The following is a 19,608-nucleotide window of genomic DNA, read 5'->3' as shown; positions in this document are numbered from 1 at the left end:
ATTCTGAGCTTAATTTGGGATCACAACTTTAAAATGCGTTTTTTGGCCTTTAGAAGCGTTTTTTTTCGAGATTCTGAGCTTAATTTGGGATCACAACTTTAAAATGCGTTTTCTGGCCTTAGGAAGCGTTTTTTAGAGATTCTGAGCTTAATTTGGGATCACAACTTTAAAAATGCGTTTTCTGGCCTTAGGAAGCGTTTTTTCGAGATTCTGAGCTTAATCGTGAACTAATCAGGGTTTCCATACAAGTTTGGTGGCATAAATCGTGAATTTATCAGGCAAAAGGAAGAGAGGTTGTTTGCGTACGAAGTACGTATGCCAGTGATGTTTTTCCAATCATATCATCATTGGCACAGTACACATTTCAGTGCATTTTCGGCACAGAGATTTCAGCAACCTCTTCTATGGGTGTAGCCAGCTGTCATCTTGAATATCTTTTCAATAAAACTCATCATATTTAATATTACATCTTCGTTTTTTATTTTTTTTTATTATATTCGTTGCTTCTTTTTTATATACCAACAGTAAAAAAATCCATGTCTAGTCAATTAAGTTACAGTTACCAAAAATTAGATAATACTTTACAAAAATATTTCTTTTCAATGGAAACAAAAACCATCCCGATAGGGACCAGAGCCGTACAAAAAAAAATTGATCAAAAACCTAGCATCTCATACAAAAGAATCATTTATAAATATATTTTTTCTCGATTGATTGTTGCTAGCTAACATTCTAAACCTTAACCTGCTAAGTCGAATTTTTCCTCCCTTTACGCGCTAACGTTGACCGAGAAGGAAGCCAACGCGTCGCCCTGTTTCGTCACAGCCCGAACCTGGTACTGGCCGATGTCCTCGAACGAACACTTGGCAATGGTGAGCGAGTATTTGTTGTCCTTCTTGACGAACCGGTACCGGTTCGAGGATTCGTTGATCGGTTCCCCGTCCTTGTACCATTCGAGCTTCTTCGGGGCTTCATTGGTTTGGCAGCTGAACACCGCCTTCGCACCGTCCAGGACGCTGAGCGATGCCGGGAATTTGCTGAACACTTCCGCGCCCTTCTGATCAGTCTGGGGCACCACCGAGATCGTGCAGGAGCTGAAGCTCTCGCCTCCCTTGTTGAACGCTTCGCACGTGTAGGTGCCGGCGTCCTCCGGGAAGATCTCCGGGATGTGCAGCTTGTAGGTGTCGCCATCGTTGAGATACTCAAAGTCGGGCGTATTTTTGATCTCCCGATTGTCGTGCAGCCAGATCACGTTGAACGGATCTGGGCAAGTGATTTTGCAGGTTATCGTCACTTCAGCACCGTCCTTGTAGTAACCGGACTGGGCGTGAGTGTTGATGATCGGAGCCTTGATGAAACCTCCCTTCTTGTTGGCTGCTCGTGGAGCAGAATCTGAACCCTCTGAAAAAAAAATTAAAAGAGAAAAAAATCAATCGATTAAAAATCAACTTAAGAAGGCTTCAATACGATTTCGGATCTTACTTTTGACTTCTAGCACACACTGGGTAGTGGTTTCACCCATCGAATTCTTGGCCGTACACACGTAGGTTCCAGAATCCTCTGGGAACAGTTCGTTGATCCTCAGGCTGGCAATTTCGTTTTTGTACTTAATGTCGATGATATCCGAGGACGTCAGTTTCTTTCCGTTCTTGGTCCACACGATCTGAGGCAGCGGATCACCGCGGACGTGGCAGTTCAGATGAAGTGCTTCACCATCAGTTGCCACGACGTCCTTTAGCTTCATGGTGAACTCTGGCGGGTGCATGAGACTGTCCGATTTAAGTGCTGTAATTGGAAAAGGTTTTTTTTTAAATAATAACAATACTCTTTAAACGACCGAAGCTCCAAACTTACGAATCAGCTCGCGGGTAGATTGGCGCGAGCGCGCATCCGGTGGTCCAAGTTGTTGAGAGCTGGTCGCTGCCGGTTTCTTAATCGAAGCTCGCTTCGCCTCTGGCTTTCGCTCGGGTAGTTCCAATGGGTGACGACGATCTTCCACAATAACCACACAGCTCGTCTCAGCCTTTCCTAGAGGGTTGACTGCTACGCACTTGTATTCGCCGGAGTCTTCAACCTTGGTATCGATGATTTCCATGGTCACGACACCGTCCGTATGTGTCATGGAGTATTCGTATCGGCTGAGTTCACGGCCGTTCTTGAACCATTTCACCGTGGGTACCGGTTTGCCACTCAAACAACAAAGCAGTTTGCAGGTGTCACGAAGCTGCATAACACGAGGACGCAGTGCGAAAGTGAACACTGGAGCAGCATCCGACTCTTCCTGCCACAATGGGCGTGGGCTTGGTTCGCGTTTCCTGACGGTGAGCGTTTCCGGTTTGTAAATCGGCACTTGCTTCGGCATCGGGTGAACGTTCAGGAAGACAACTTCTTCGCGAGATCCGTAATGATTCTCGGCGCGGATGATGTACTCACCACGATCATCCAACTTGACACGATTGATGATGAAGTAGTAATCATCGCCGGCGTAACGCTTCATAAATTTAACCGACTGCTTCAGCTCCTGGTTGTTGTGATACCAGGTTACAACTGGAGATGCAACACCAATAACACGGCAGTAGAACTTGCAGCTCTGTCCTTCGTAGCAGAATGCCGACTGTGGACGAATAACAAACCGCGGAGCAGCCTGTCGTCGATCGAACGAAGTCTCGTGAATCTTGTACTTAGTAATAAGCAGTTTCCTGAGAGCAGAATACTCCGACAATCTACCCAACGGTAAGACGAACGACGCCCAATTGTCGTACTTCCTACGAATGAGATCTCGAATAGTGAGATAACGTTCAATCGAAATCAGCGAAGTTGAGCTGTTGTATGAGTCACTCAACCAGGCATGCATCAGACATTCATGGGCAGTCATGCGCTTCTCCGTGTTCTTAACCAACAGGCGGCGAATGAAGTCCTTGCATTCCTCCGAAACGCCCTTGAATGCCATTTCATCAAAGTCCCAGGTACCCATCTTGATGTTCTTCAGGGTATCGATATCAGTTTCACCAGCAAATGGCGACAAGCCGCTGACCAAAACATAGGCCAACACACCAATCGCCCACATGTCTGTATAGAAACCAACCGGTTCACGTTCCACAATTTCGGGCGCAGCAAACTCAGCAGTTCCCGTAGAGATCTTGACCATTTCATTCGGATTGAGACGAGTTGCCAAACCGAAGTCAATCAGCTTGACTTGATTGCTGTTCCTAGTCTGGCACATGACATTCTCTGGCTTAATGTCCAGATGAATAATGTTCTTCTCGTGCATGTATTTCACAGCCTCGCAAATCTGTTTCATGTACTCAATGATCTCCCGTTCGCACATTCGGTAGCCCTCGGTAGTGATACGCTCGAACAGTTCTCCGCCCGAGAGGAATTCATAAATTAGCACAAACTCATCATCATCTTCGAATGCGTCGTGCAAATGGATCAGCTTACGATGATGCAATTGATTCATGATATCGATCTCCTTACGAATGAGGTCTCGTTCCGAGTTCTGCGATACCGGAATGAACTTAGCTGCAAACACATTTCCAGTCTTGCGCTCTCGACAACGATGAACCACACCAAATGCTCCAGTGCCGATTTCTTCAAGAATCTCATACAGGTCGTACACGCTCTTGTTCGAAATTTCAACCGGCTTCGGATGGTATTTTGAGTAGATATCAAACACGTAATTATCGTAATCTCCAACTGGTTCACGTTTAAGCTGGCGTTTCGGCTTGCCATTCTCATCCAACTCGTACTTGACACGCTTAGCCGGCTTGATGCCCAGATCCTTCAGGCTAACCAGTTCAGTCTGATCAGATGGATCCGATCGGCCATATACGTTCTCGGCAAACACTCGGAACTCGTACTGATGTCCCGGAGATAGGTGTGGAATGATGAGCTGATTGAAGCGAGTTGTTCCAGCACGGATCCAGGTCGACAATGGTACTTCTCGTTTTTCGACAATATAATTGGTAATACTGGCACCGCCGTCCCAGTGTGGAGGCAACCAGCTGAGAGTGACATGATCCAAACCAACTTGGTCCACCGTAAGGTTCCTTGGCTTGTCTGGACGATCGCTGATCTGAATTGGAATATCAGCAGTATCCTGTCCAAGCTCATTCTCAATGGTAATCGTGTAGGTTCCAGAGTCCAACTGAGATCCATCACGAATGGTTAGAACAGTGTGACGTTCCCGAGTTTCAATATGGTAATGGCTACCGGATTCGATCTGTTCGCCCTTGAGGGTCCAGTGACACCTTGGTTTCGGGAATCCAGTGAACGGAATCTTGATTTCAATATTCTCACCATTATCGAAGAAGGCCGTATCACGGAAGCGTGGCGGCACGTTGAGTTTCGGTGGTGATTTAATGATAAGGGAAGCTTTAGTTGATTTAATACCTCCCTTGTTGGCAGCACGACAAGTATATTCATCAGCATCCTCACCAAACACATCGTTAATAGCCAGATGGTGCATATCGCCATCGCTATACATGTAATAGCGCGATCCGGAGCAAATTTCTCGGGCACCCTTGTGCCATGTAATCTTCGGCCTTGGAACACCGGTGATCTTGCAAGAGAATTCCACATTTCGGTTCTGTACACAAGTCAAAGTGTTGAGCGGCTTAACAATTTCAGGTGCCTTGCATACATCTGGATCTTCAGCCTTCACCAATTGCGAAGCCTTCGAGAACTCTGAGCAACCAACTTCATTCTGAGCAGCCACACGGAACTCATAGTATCGTCCTTCCACCAGATTCACACAGTTGATTGTGCAAATCGAGCAAGAAACGGTATTAACTCGTTGCCATGTTTCAATTCCTTGTTCGCGCTTTTCGATCCAGTATCCCAGAATGCGGGATCCACCATCCGACACGGGTTTTTCCCATTCCAAGTTGACGAAATCTCCTCCAACTTCGTGGATGATCGGGATGCCAGGAGGCGAAGGCAAATCGTAGGGACCACGGGCCTTTATTGGATCAACGCCCTCCAGTGGCAGACCCATACCGTTTTCATTGACAGCCGACACTCTGAACAAATATTCCGAGAATTCAATCAAGCCCTTGATAATCAGTTGGCATTCCTTGACGTAATTGTTAACAATTAGCCAATGTTGTGACTTAATATCACGACGTTCAACAACGTAATGCGATATCTTGCGACCACCATCGGATGCTGGTGGTTTCCACGATACGGTACACATATTCTTGGTAACATGGCTGATGAGTAGAGGTCCCGTTGGCGGTCCAGGTAGACCAGTAACGTGTACATTGACGTTACACGATACACTTCCACTGTCATTCTTGAAGTTAACTAAGTACACACCCTTGTCAGCATCTTCAACATCTCGAATGTAGATAACTGCATAGTCATCGAACACGGTGTACTTGCAATGCTCGGTTTCAATGAGCTTCTCGCGATCCTTGGAAATATTGACCTCCATCGGCTGATCACCGCTGAATCCAAGCTTTATCTTAGCGTTATCACCCTTGATAAGATACACATCGGAAGGAATGTTAACTAGCTTGGGTGGTACGCCAATCTTAACAGCTGCAGTCGTATGAATCGAACCAACAAAGTTGAGTGCTTCGCAAGTGTAATCACCTTCATCGCGATAAGTTACTGTAGAAATGTGCAGAGAGAATACACCATTCTTGCTTTCCAGTGTGAACTGTCCACCGTGTGTAATTTCCTTGCCATTGCGTAGCCATCTGCAGGTTGGCTCTGGTTTGCCGTGAGCTTCGCAGGACAACTGAACAGATTTGCCCAATGGAACCAAAGCAAACTTCAACCTCTGGACCCATTCTGGTTTCTCGGAGTCCAGTTGTTCACCAATTCTTACCGAGCGAGTTTCAGGGGATGGTGGCGATACACCATAGTGGTTGACAGCGTACACGCGGAACTCATACACTCCACCTTCAATGAGGTTAGTAACAGTAAGCTCCGTAACAGGAATATTCGATTCGTTGCACTTGACCCATCGAGCTCCGCCCAGGTCGCGTCTTTCCACATAGTATCCAGTAATTCTAGATCCTCCATCACTAGCCGGTGGTGTCCAGCTGAGATCAACAAAGCTTTTGCCAACCTTAACGACAGCAGGAGCACCCGGTGCAGACGGTGGTGTAATCTTGCCATGAACCTTGAATCTTTTGGACGAAGCAGATGGTTTGCTTATACCAGCTGCATTCTGAGCACGAACACGGAATTCGTATTCATTACCAGGTACCAAATTGTACACTTGATATGTGTTGTCCTTGATAAGGAAGTTGCATTCAATCCAGGCACCATCACGCACATCTCGGTATTCGAAGCGATAGCCTTGGATACGTGATCCACCATCCATGAGCGGTCGTTCCCAGGTAACTGTGACATAGTTGGCGTCCCAATCGACAACACGTGGCGGGCTTGGTGGATCCGGAACCGTGAATGGATAACGAGCGGTGATCGGTTCTTCCAATATCAAAGGCTCACTAACACCGTACTGGTTCTCAGCGCGTACACGGAAGCTGTATTGCCTGTTGGCATCCATACCCATGTTATCGTAGTGGGTGTTGCGAACAAAACTGCTAGCCTTGGTCCAGTATCCCAGAGGTTCATAACGCTCGACAATGTAGTTCGTAATGGGGCTTCCACCATCGTCCAACGGTACCTTCCAGGATAAGGTACAAGATTCGGGAGTGATTTCCGAAACTTCGAGTGGTCCAATCGGCGGGCTTGGCTTGTCAACAACCAACACTCGGCAAGAAGCTGTATCCTTTCCAACACAGTTAACCAGATGAATTGTGTAACTACCAGTGTCCAAACGTTTGGCGTTGTCATTCTTGAACACAGCCTCGGTATCGGTGACATGCAACTCGATCCTCTCGTTCTTGGAAACCTCGTTACCGTTAACCAACCAGAAGGCGTCCGGTTTCGGAGTAGCCGAATATGGAACAATAATTTTGAATGGATCCTTAGCAATAACGGTAATGTCACGCATGCCAATATCGGAAGTAATCTTGGGTGCAGCGAATGCAGCAGTAACCATAATTGGATCCGATGGAGAACTGAACGGACTTTGTCCAGCAGCATTAACAGCTGCCACACGGAAGATGTATTCACGATTTTCGGAAAGTCCAGATACCTTACAAACCATATCTCTGAGGCTACCCTGTTGAACCTTGGTCCAGCTTCCTTCGGATGCCAAACGCTTCTCGACGATGTAATGCGTAATTGGTGAGCCACCATTGCTGGCTGGTTTGGCCCAGGTAATGGTGATAGAATCCTCGGTTGTTTCCACTCGAGTTGGGGTACCAGGTTGAGTTGGAATGTCAAATGGATGTTTGGCGATAATGGAGTCAGCCTGAGCTGGTACCGAGAGACCATACTTGTTCTCAGCATAAACACGGAAGTCGTACTGCTGGTTGATGCGTAGGTTTCGGATCTTAAGGAACGTAGAAGCACAGTAGCTGCTGACCTTGGTCCAGTTCGACGAGCTCTTGTCCTTCTTTTCGACGACATAATTGGTGACAGGAGCACCACCGTCATCCAGTGGTGGATTCCAGCAAAGAATAAGATGTTCTCCACCATAGGATTCAACGGCGATATTCTCCGGTTTACCAGGTTTATCAAGAACCTTCACGTTGCATGTAGCAATGTCGTAGCCATGAGGATTCTTAAGCATCAAACGATACTGTTTAGAATCGGAACGTTTGCTGTTGGTGACCACAATACTGGCAGCCTCATCGGTGAGTTGTTTATGAACGCGTGAATCGCTATCATCAAGCTGATCCTCATTAGCAAACCAACTGGCAACGGGCTTGGGGAAAGCAGTGTATGGAACGTGAATGTTGAAATCCTCACCTGCACGCACAGTAATATCGCGTACATTGCGCAGATCCATCATTGGTTTGTTTGGCTGTTCTGCCAACGTTACTGAGATAGTTGGTCGAGATGGGTCGGACGAACCGATATCGTTAACAGCGATCAAACGGAACTGATACTCTTTACCTTCTTCCAGTCCTTCAACGCGATACGATTGATCGGAAATGAGATCGCTTAAGCTGTTAGCATCAACCCATTTCTCTTCATCCTTGACACGGTACTGTACGATGTAACCCTTGATCTTTTCCTTGGCATCTCTGCGAAGTGTGCGCCAAGACAGAGAAACGCTGTTACGAGTGATTTTGTCGATTGATGGCGGATCTGGTTGATTCGGTCGTTTGCGTTGGTGTTGAGCCGTGATTGGATCTGTCGGCTCGCTAGGCTTACTGCAACCGACATCGTTGACAGTCTTAACACGGAACTCATATCGGAATCCTTCCATCAGATCAGGAATAGTATAGGTAGTGTTAACGGTTGGGTAATTATTAACTTGAACCCATTCGCCGGTACCACGTTCTCGCTTTTCGACAATATAACCAGTAACAGGTCTGGTTTGGACTCGAGGTGGCTTCCATGAGATAGTGCAAGCACTCGGAGTGTAATCTTCGATGACTGGTTTGTCCACAGTCTCTGGTGGGTCGGGGCTCTTTGGTGAGATGGTCTTGCTCTCAGTTGGTTCCGAAGAGCCGTAGATGTTCTCGGCACGTACTCGGAAAACGTATTCGTGATTCTCGGTAAGATGTTTGATGGTGTGTGAACAACGTGGAACAGTTCCGTAAACCATCTTCCAGTTGTCCGATGGGAACTCTTTGTATTCGATGCTGTATCCGGTGATTTCTGAACCTCCATCGTCCTTCGGTGGATCCCAGTTGAGAGTAACGGTATCCTGAGTGGTTTCCAAGGCAAAGACATTGATTGGTGGATGAGGACGGTCGACAACAATAACATCGAAATCTTTGACATCTTCTCCGTATTGGTTGGATGCCTTGATCTTGTAGATGTCCGAATCCTTTCGGTCGCTCTTTTCCACGCGGAATACCGTGTGTTCACTGTTGGTATCGATTGTCGTTCGCGATGTTTCTGGCACCTTGACACCATTGCGGAACCATTCAACGGTTGGAATTGGAGCTCCGACCAATGGAATAGAGATGATAATAGGTTCACCTGCACGCACCTTAATGGTTCGTTTACCGAAGCTGTCAAGATTGAGACGAGGTTTCTGTTGCATCGGCTTAGCCCAGCATTTGTTGGAAATGTCACTTGGACTGCCCTGACCAGCGGCATTGACGGCTGATACACGGTAATCGTACTGGTGGCCCTTGATGACACCGGTATCGGTGAACTCGTTATTGGGCACTGGATATTTGTTAGCCTTAATCCACCGTCCAGTAACAACATCACGGCGTTCAATGTTATATCCAGAAATACGCGAACCTCCGTCACTGATTGGTGGTTTCCAGGTAAGAGTAATCTGGTCGTAGTCACTATCAATGATATCTGGTTTGGTTGGTGCTCCAGGAACAGTGAATTGATCCTTCGCCACAACTGGATGCTTGCTGTCCAAACCATCGGAACGTCCTTGAAGATTTTCAGCCATAACACGGAATTCGTACTTGTTACCTTTGTTCAAGCGAGGCACAATAGTATGAGTGTACTTGGGGCTAACGTAAGCAACCGCTGGTACCCAGCCTCCACCATGGGTAAGATCCTTCTTCTCGACAACATATCCAGTAATTTCCGAACCTCCATTGTACTTGGGTGGTTTCCAGGAAATTGTTACACTCTTCTCGGTAATTTCCTCGAAGTTCATTGGGCCCTCTGGTGGATCAGGACGATCTAATACTGTAAGGTGGAAGCTACCTTCATCCTTGCCGCTTGAATTGGAGATGACCAATTTGTAATCACCAGAATCACCGCGTTTGCAGTTGACCGTATGTACAATAGTGTGATGTCCTACGGCAGTCATGGTAGTTCGTTCGTCGGTTTCAACGGGTTTACCGTTCAGTGTCCACACAATATCGGGGGCAGGCTCGCCAGTCAAAGTCACATCCATATGGAAGATAAGACCAGCCTTGACGACCATATCCCGCAAAGGAGTAATAATCTTTGGAGCAATGAATCTCGAGCGAGTAAGAACAGCGTCAGAAGCATCTGATGGTTCCGACTCTCCAGCAGCATTGACAGCAATGATACGGAATTCCCATTCAGTTTCGGTGGCCAAATCTGGTACTTTAAGATTGCGCTGGATACCAGGAACACGTCCTGCTGTGCTCCAGTACGGGCTATCTTTCTCTTTCTTTTGAACAATGTATTCGGTAATCGGGGCTCCTCCGTCCGATTTCGGTGCATTCCATTCCAAGCTAACCGAATTGGCGTCCCAATCGACAACCTGTGGCTTCGGTGGTTGCGATGGCTCTTCGTAATCGTTCTTGGCGATGATCGGATGGGATGATTCCAGCGGTTCAGATTCACCAATTTCATTAACGGCCTTCACGCGGAACGAGTAGCGCTTGTTGTGGATCAATCGTGAGATTTCGTTGCAGAGCGAAGTGCTCATACCAGCAGCGGACCACGTACCACGGGACATGTCCATCTTTTCGACAACATAGTGAGTGATCGGGCTACCACCATCATCCTTTGGCAACTTCCATTCCAAACGACATCCTTCGGTAGTGATATTCGAGATACGTAGTGGTCCTTCTGGAGGTGCAGGTTTGTCCAGAACAGTAACATGGCCATTAGCAGAATATTCACCGCATTCATTTTTAACAATCAGCGTGTACATTCCACAATCATCGCGAGCAGCGAATGGAATTTCAAGAGACACTTCATTGTTATACGCTTCACGAATAATTCTCTGTGATTCAGGAATTTCAACGCCATTGCGCTTCCAAACGGCCGTGACTTGAGGTGAAGCTTCGACGCTGACATTGTATGCAATCTTTTTGCCAACTGGTACAATCAAATCCCTCAGAGCATTCTTGTCGAAGTGCGGTGGTACGAATCGGGACTTGCACACAACTGGATCAGAAGGTTCGCTAGGATCACTAACTCCTGCCTTATTGACGGCACAAACGCGGAATTCATATTCTTCGTCCTTGGTCAACTCCAGAATCTTCGCCGACGGTTTGTACAGCTCTGTGAATTCTCCAGCAAATTTCCAATCTCCGTAGCGTGGCTTCTTCTCGACAATGTAGCTGGTTATTGGAGAACCACCATCCTTCTTCGGAATTGGCCATTCCAAGCTGACATGATTGTCTCCCCAGTCGATAATAGTTGGCTTTCCTGGTTTGTCGGGTTTGGTGTACGGATCCTTTGCGGTAATCGGTTGCGAAGTTGCTAGAGGCAGCGATTCACCCTGCTTGTTCACTGCACGAATGCGGAACTGATAGGAATGGCCTTCGATCAGATTATCCGGACGAATCTTGGTAGAGATGGTTTCTCCAACTGGAACCCAGCGCAGCTGATCGGTATCAAGTTTCTCAACAACGTAATGCAGAATTTCAGAGCCACCGTCATCCTTAGGAGGACGCCACATAAGTGTAACACCGTTCTTCGATAGATTCTCATGACGGATAGGTCCTTCTGGTGGTGCCGGAACGTCCAGGACGGTAACGTTAACATCAGCAATGTCAACACCATTCTTGTTCTTGGCAGTAAGAGTGTAAACTCCACTGTCTCCACGCTTGACGTCCATAACACGTAGCTTAGTTTTGTAGTCTTCGTAAACAACCTTAACACGATCAGTATTAATAACCATGTTGTCTTTATGCGACCATTCCTTCTGTGGCACCGGCTCTCCCTGAACCGGTACATCAAATTCAAAGGTAAGTCCAGCACGAATCTTGACGTTGGACAACGAGTAGCGATCGATTTTCGGTGGCTGGTTCTTACTACGAGCAATGTGAGAATCGGTTGGTCGGCTTGGCTCACCTTCTCCAGCACGATTAATTGCCTTCACACGGAATTGGTAAGCAGTTCCTTCGATGAGATCTGGAACCTTGGCATGAAGAGTATCAGCGCCATCAACTTCTGCGCATTTTTCCCAATCCATAGAGTATTTGCTCAACTTTTCAATAACATAGCCAGTGATTGGAGCTCCACCGTCGTTTTCCGGGGCCTTCCATTCCAGTTCGACATAGTCCTTGTCGTAATCGGTGATGACGACATTTTCAGGGCGAGTTGGTGCTCTGAAGGCATTCTTGGCCACCACAGCATTACCCATAGAGAGTGGTTCAGATTTACCCATCTTGTTCTGAGCACGCACACGGAACTTGTACGAATGGCCTTCGATGAGTCCATCAATTTCAGCTTCACATCTGTTACAACCGGCATCCCCAGCGTACACCCAGTTGCCTTTAACCTCGTCAAGTTTTTCAATGATGTAGTTATCAATGGGTAGGCCACCGTCATCCTCTGGAGGACGCCAGGTCAGAACAGCACCAGTAGCAGTTATTTCCGCAACCTTCAAAGGTCCATTCGGTGGGCTTGGTACATCTAGTACGGTCACGAAAACTGTTGCAGAATCTTTGCCGTTTTCGTTTTCAGCTTCAATTAGGTATGTGCCAGATTCGGCACGGGTAGCGGACCTGATGGTCAGTTTCGTGCTGTAGTCGTAGCTCTGAATCTTGAACTTATCACTTGGCTTCAGTTCCTTCTTATTCAACGACCACCTGGTTGTCGGAATCGGTTCGCCGGTAACTTTAACATCGTAAACGACGTTGTTGCCCGCCTTGATCTTGACTTCGATGAGATTGGTGCGGTCGATTCTAGGTGGCTGATTCTTCTGTTTGCAGGTGATTGGTGGAGTAGCGTTGCTTGGTTCACCAGGTCCTGCCCCGTTAACGGCTCGTACACGGAATTCGTATTTATGTCCTTCGACCAGATCGGGAATTTCTGCATCGTTGGCACTGGCAGGAACCTGCATCTTCTTCTCCCACTCACCGTACTTGTCCTTGACTTCAACAACGTACCCAGTGATAGGGGAACCACCATCGCTGACCGGTGGGAGCCATGCAATTTTGACGAAATCTGGACCCCAGTCGGTAGCTTTGCAGTTCTGTGGTGCAGATGGTTCGTCGAAGGGATTCTTTGCAATAAAGTCTCCAGCTTGTTCCAACGGTTTGGATTCTCCTTCGGCATTGATAGCACTAACACGGAATTTGTATTTTTTGCCGTTCTGCAATCCACTAATGTCAGCACCACATTCAACAGATCTTGCGTGTGGTACCCAAGCCTTGGCTTCGTCATCATAGCGTTCAATCTGGTAATATTCGATGTCACATCCACCATCGTCCTTCGGGCGTTTCCACTTGAGTTTGCAAGTTTCCTTCGTAATGTCGGACACTTGCAGAGGTCCTTCTGGCGGTCCGGGTTTATCAGTAACAATAACCTGAACTTGCACTTGGTCCCGGCCCGAGGAATTAGTTGCGGTGATTTCGTAATCTCCAGTATCTCCACGATTGGCTGGTCGCATGATGAACTTGGAATTGTACTCTGTGTCAAGGATTTCAACTCGCCTGTCGCTAACGTGGGCTTTGTTGATGCGCCATTCACACTTCGGCGCCGGTTCACCAGTAACGATGACGTCGAACTTGAGCATAGATCCGGCAGAGATGGAAACATCCCTAATAGTTTTGCGATCAATTCTTGGAGGAGCAAAGCGTGGTTTGGCAGTAAAGGTACGGCTCGGATCAGACGGATCAGATTGGCCAGCTTTATTGATAGCGATGACGCGGAATTGGTATTCATTGCCTTCAACCAGCCCTCCGACTGTTGCCGTTGGGTTTGGCGATGAGGTCTCACATGCTTTTTCCCAAATCGGACTGTATTTGTCCTTCTTCTCGATGATGTAACCAGTAATCGGGCTACCGCCATCATCTGGCTCAGGCCATTTGAGAACAGCATGGTTCTCGGACCAATCAGCAACGGTGGGAGCATTGGGCGTTTCAGGAACGGCTGTAAAATTTAACAACATGATTAGTTGGGAGTTTTGTTTTCAATGACAGTGTAACCTACAGAAACTATCCTTGGCAACAACAGTTCCGGCAGTTTCCAGCGGATCCGATTCGCCTTCAGCATTGACAGCCTTGACGCGGAACTTGTAACGATGTCCTGGAATCAGTCCATCGACCGGAATCTCGGTGATTGGTCCATCGGTTTTGCCAGCGGTCATCCAAATGCCATTGTCAGGATCGAACTTCTCGACAACGTAATGATCGATCGGCGAACCTCCATCATCTTTCGGTTTTTGCCATTCCAACCTGCAACTGTCCTTGGTCATATCCTTAACTTCAAGCGGTCCTTCCGGAATACTTGGCTTAGCTATAAAAGATTACGTTAGGTCAATTTAAGTTTGATTTTCAGTTGGTAGGATATTTTAAGTAAATATTTTTAATTAGTTTTGACTTAAAAAAAACGCATACTTACATCTCACAGTAACCGTTATCTCAACCTGATCGCTTCCGAACTTGTTGGTGGCCTTGATGATGTACTTGCCCGAATCTCGACGATCTGGATTGGTGTTGACGAATTTGCTATTGTATGGTACGTTATCGATGGTGCGAGTCGTAGTCGTCGTCACCATACGATCGTTTATAGTCCAATCAACATCTGGAGCTGGCTCACCGGAAATCTTAACATCGAATCCGAATGGCTCCCCAATCGCCACGCTAAGATTTTTAAGATTTCTGCGGTCAATCTTGGGTGGCACTGTGTGGATAAAAAAAATGAAAATTGTTGAGATACTTTGTTGGTTAAAATCGCCAGATTAACTTACATTTCCTAGGCTTGGCAGTAATTGGTTTGCTGTGGTCACTCCATACACCGGCACCGGCTTCATTGACAGCTCGTACCTTGAACTCGTACACCTCACCTTCGTTCAGTTCCGTAACCTTGGCCTCACACTTGTTACCAATAACATCGGCACACTTGATCCATTTGATGGTTCCGTGCTCGCGCTTTTCAATGATGTACTTAGTGATTGGTGATCCGCCATCACTAACCGGAGGGGTCCAGCGAAGCTCAACATAGTTGCGATCCCAATCGAATGCTTCAGGAGTTCCTGGCTTTCCTGGCTCATCGAATGGATTCTTGGCGATGATAGACGTATCAGTAACCAATGGCTCTGAGACACCCTCATCGTTGACAGCAGAAACACGGAACAAATATTCCTGCCCGGGTTCCAAATTTCCGACCTCCATATGGGTATCAGCTGTACGACCAACAGGTACCCAACGACCAGTTTCCTTATCGAATTTCTCCACATTGTAGTGATCGATTGGAACACCACCATCGTCTAGTGGAGGATTCCACTTCAGTGAACATCCTTCCTTGTGAACGTTGGAAACCTTCAATGGTCCTTCCGGTGGAGTTGGTTTGTCCAAAACGGTTATATTGATCTGAACCTCGTCATAGCCAGACGGATTCTCGGCCTTGATTTCGTAGGTTCCGTTGTGAGCACGGGTAACACTTCCAATAGTCAATTTAGCCCGGTAATCCTCAAACTCTACTCTAACTTCAGCATTATCCTTCTCCACACGGGCCTTATTTAACAGCCAATATTTGGTTGGTGCAGGCTCACCACTGATCTTGCAGTCCAATTTCAAAGTCTGACCTCCCTTCAGAGTTAAGTTCTTAAGAGTAGCACGATCAATACGTGGTGGAGCAAAGCGATCCTTAACAAGAACCGGTTCCGAAAGTGGTGAATACGCACCATGACCACCCTTGTTAACAGCCTTCACGCGGAACTGATAAGTAGTTCCTTCGAAAAGATCCGGTACCTTAGCCTTGGTAACTGGTCCATCGGTTTCCATGGCTTTCTGCCATTTTGTGCTGTTAACATCCTTCTTTTCGATGATGTACTTGGTAATTGGAGCACCACCATCGCTTTCCGGTTCTTTCCATTCCAAGAATACATTCTTTCTGGACCAATCGGTTGCCTTTGGTTTTCCAGGTGCACCCGGTGGATCGAAGGGATTCTTCGCCTTGATGCTTGTATCGGTTTCCAGCGGCTCAGATTCACCTTCGCTATTTACGGCCTTTACGCGGAACATATAGTCCTTACCTTCCTGAAGGCCAGACACATCGGCTTCTGGGAATCGCGATTCACAAACCTGAATCCATCTGCCACTGTCTACATCCATACGCTCAACCACGTACGATTGAATTGGTTCCCCACCGTCATCTTCTGGGGGCAACCAAGCCAACTTGCAACCTTCAGCGGTAACATCCGAAACCTTAAGTGGTCCCATACATTTCGATGGTTTGGCCAAAACGACCAGCTCCATTTCCACAGTATCCGTTCCCGAATCGTTCTTGGCAGTGACTTTGTATACACCGGTATCGGCACGTTTCAAATTTCTGATAACCAAATTGGTCTTGTAATCTTCATTATCAACACGGACACGGTCTTCATCTCTACCCAGAATGGGTGTGCCCTTAAGTTCCCAGGTGACCTTTGGTGCTGGCTCGCCACTTACATCAGCCTCAACATTAAGCAGCTGGCCACTACGCAGAATCTTCTTATCAAGGTTTTTGCGGTCGATTCTTGGGGCCTTGAATCGGTCTTTGCAAATAACGCTATCCGAGATATCACTGGGCTCCGATGGACCTGCTTTGTTCACAGCCACTACACGGAACTCATACTCACGGCCTTCCTCAACATCTTCGACCATGGCACGAGTACGGTCCCCTCCAACCGTAGCTGCATCCTGCCACTTACGACTGGATTTATCTCGCTTTTGAATGATGTACTCGGTTAGTGGAGCACCACCATCGGACTTTGGTTTGGTCCATTCCAACTCCACGAAGTCTTTGCCCCAGTTGGTAGGATTTGGCCGACCAGGTTTGCTTGGAACACTGAACGGATCCTTGGCAATGATAACCGACTCCATTTCCAACGGCTCGCTATCTCCCTCCTTATTGAAGGCCTTAACACGGAATTTGTATTGCTTGCCTTCCTGCAAACCATTGATGGTAGCTTCAGGGGTATTGCTTTGTCCACATGGAATCCATTGACCAGTCAGTGGATCCAGTTTTTCAATCTCGTATCCCTCAATTGGCATACCTCCGTCGTCTAGTGGAGGCTTCCACTTCAGCTTGCAGCCATGCTTGTGCACCTCCGATGCTTCCAGTGGTCCCTCCGGAGTACCAGGTTTGCTGAGGATTGTAATCTCTACTTCGGCTCTATCTTCTCCCTGCGAGTTGGTAGCGACGATTGTATACTTTCCGCTCAAATTACGGCGACCTCGCATAATGAAGAATTTGGTATTGTAGTCAACGTTGTCGATCTTGTAATCGGCATCAGTAGCGACTTCCTTATCACCGTGCAGCCATTTGACTGTGGGAGCAGGCTCACCCTCGATGTTGATGTCATACTGAACCGACAACCCGGCCTTGATTGTAATCGGGTTGAGGTTGGTACGATCGATACGAGGACGCACTGTGGAAAGAAAACGAAAAGCATGAATTTCAATACCGCAAAAGTAAGTTCATGAAAGTCAGAAAAAACGAAATAAGAGAAGTCCTAAGTAAAAATGCGATTTTATTTGTTCTCAAGCGAAGAAATTTTGCAGCAGTGTACTTACGATAACGATGTTTCACTGTATGGAAGTTAGTTGGATCAGAAGCTTCACCAGTTCCAGCTTTGTTGATGGCACTAACGCGGAACTGATAGGTGTGCTTTTCGAGCAAATCACCAAACTTAGCTTGACACTCGGGCGATTGAGTGGTGAATGCTGGTTCCCACTTGGTTTCTCCACGTTCTTTCTTTTCGATGAAGTAACCGGTGATGGCAGCTCCACCATCCGAAATAGGTCGCTTCCATTGCAAGGTGACCGATGCGTTATCCCAATCGTTGATGACAACGTCGGTGGGAGCCTTTGGAACATCGAAAGGATTTTTGGCAGTGATGTATTCTTCGGTCTCCAATGGTTCGGATTCGCCCTCTTCGTTGACGGCTTTAACGCGGAATTTGTAGTGCTGTCCTTCTTGAAGGCCAGTGACATCAAACTCTTCAGCATCACCAGGAGCCTTTCCAATTGGCACCCAACGGCCAGCCTTTTGATCGTACTTCTCCAGTTGATACCCGGTGATAGGTTTGCCACCATCGTCGTCTGGCTTCTTCCACTTGAGTTTGCAACCATTCTTGGTAACATCCTTAACCTCCAGTGGTCCTTTGGGTCTGCTTGGACTGGCCAGAACAGTGATTTCAACCACCTCCTTATCTTGGCCGTGTTCGTTCTTTGCTAGAATCTCGTACAGACCACTGTGTTTGCGCAAACTGTCCTTGATCGTAAATTTAGTGTTATAATTCTGGTTGACGATTTCATAGTGATCATCGTTAAATACTGGTTTTTCTTTGACACTCCAGGTAATCTCTGGTTCTGGCTCACCCTTGACGTTCACATCGTAATGAACCATCTTTCCACCACGTACAACAATTGCCTTCAAATTTGTACGATCGATGCGAGGTTTCACTATAGAGAGATTTAAGCTTGTTTAAACTGCATCTCGACGTTTGCTGAAAAATTAAAATTAACAACTTACATGCACGGTGCTTAACCTTATGCGTTCCGGTAGGATCCGACTCGGGTGAACGTCCAGCCTTGTTGACAGCAATGATGCGGAACTGACATTCGGTGTTCTCCTTGAGATCTTCCACAGTAGCAGTGCATTCACCTCCGGGCACTTCCATGGCATCTTCCCAATCCTTGAATCGTTCCTTCTTCTGAATGATGTAGCTTTGAATGGGAGCTCCTCCATCGTTCTTGGGGGCAGCCCACTTCAGCTTAACAGATTTGTTGTCATAATCAACAATCTCCGGAGTACCGGGTTTCCATGGCTCATCAAACGGATTCTTGGCCACCACTTCATCCGATTCCAATGGTTCCGATTCTCCCTCAGCATTAACACCAATCACACGGAACTTGTACGTTGCACCTTCATCCAGGCCAGTGATGTCAGCTTCCAGTAATTCTGGACCGCCCTTAACAGTTCCGCAACGAACCCATTTGCCATTGCGGTTTTTGAGTTTCTCGATTTTGTACTCTAGGATCGGACTGCCACCATCGTCAGCTGGTTTCTTCCATTTGAGTTTCAAGCCCTTCTTCGTAACGTTGGAGATGTCCAACTTGCCTTGGCATCGTCCAGGCGATCCCAAAACAACCAGCTCTACTTCTTCCTCATCCTTTCCGTTGACGTTAGTGGCAGTAATCTTGTACTTGCCGGTATCGGCACGTTTAGCTTCCTTGATCGTAAAGTTGGTATGGTAGTTTCCTGTTTCAATATTGATCATCTCGGTAGCGGTAAGTGGAATGTTATCTCGCCAGCTCCAGACTATATCCGGTTCCGGCTCACCCTTGACGTCAACGGACCAAGTGTGACCCTTGCCAGCCTTGATCGTTACGTTCTTCAGGTTGGTACGGTCGATGCGTGGTTTCACTGTATGAGGAATATGATCGAGCAAGTTTTAGTTCACTGAACTTGTTATTTCACGACACCTTTCGCGGCAAAACTTTAGAACCGTTTTGAGGGTCTCCCTACCGGGATGAACCACGATACTTACGAACTACCATTATCAAAGCAAAACCGACAGATTGACAGCTTACAACTAATAATTCTAACTAAGGAGGTAACAATTCTCGATCGACGATACTCACGGTTCCTGTGTCTAACGGTGTGGTTATCGCTCGGTTCCGATGGTTCCGAAGCACCTCCCTTGTTAACGGCTCGAACACGGAACTGATAGACAAC

General features: G+C 47.1%; 1 protein-coding gene across 1 annotated transcript; it reads right to left on the bottom strand.

Moving 5' to 3' along the window:
* Window positions 1-456: 456 nt before the first annotated feature.
* LOC129760211 (twitchin) lies at window positions 457-19,605 on the bottom strand (the record flags this gene model as incomplete). The annotated part of the gene is made up of 9 exons (XM_055757813.1): window positions 457-1,401; window positions 1,483-1,785; window positions 1,855-13,812; window positions 13,873-14,178; window positions 14,284-14,565; window positions 14,633-17,296; window positions 17,442-18,332; window positions 18,403-19,296; window positions 19,515-19,605. Coding segments are annotated over 9 exons (18,021 nt in total), but the record flags the coding sequence as incomplete, so codon positions are not given.
* Between the last annotated feature and the right edge of the window lie 3 nt (window positions 19,606-19,608).

Source organism: Uranotaenia lowii, unplaced genomic scaffold (genome assembly GCF_029784155.1).
Source record: "Uranotaenia lowii strain MFRU-FL unplaced genomic scaffold, ASM2978415v1 HiC_scaffold_509, whole genome shotgun sequence".
Classification (NCBI taxonomy): Eukaryota; Metazoa; Arthropoda; class Insecta; order Diptera; family Culicidae; genus Uranotaenia; species Uranotaenia lowii.
This window is presented reverse-complemented; position numbering and strand designations above follow the sequence as displayed.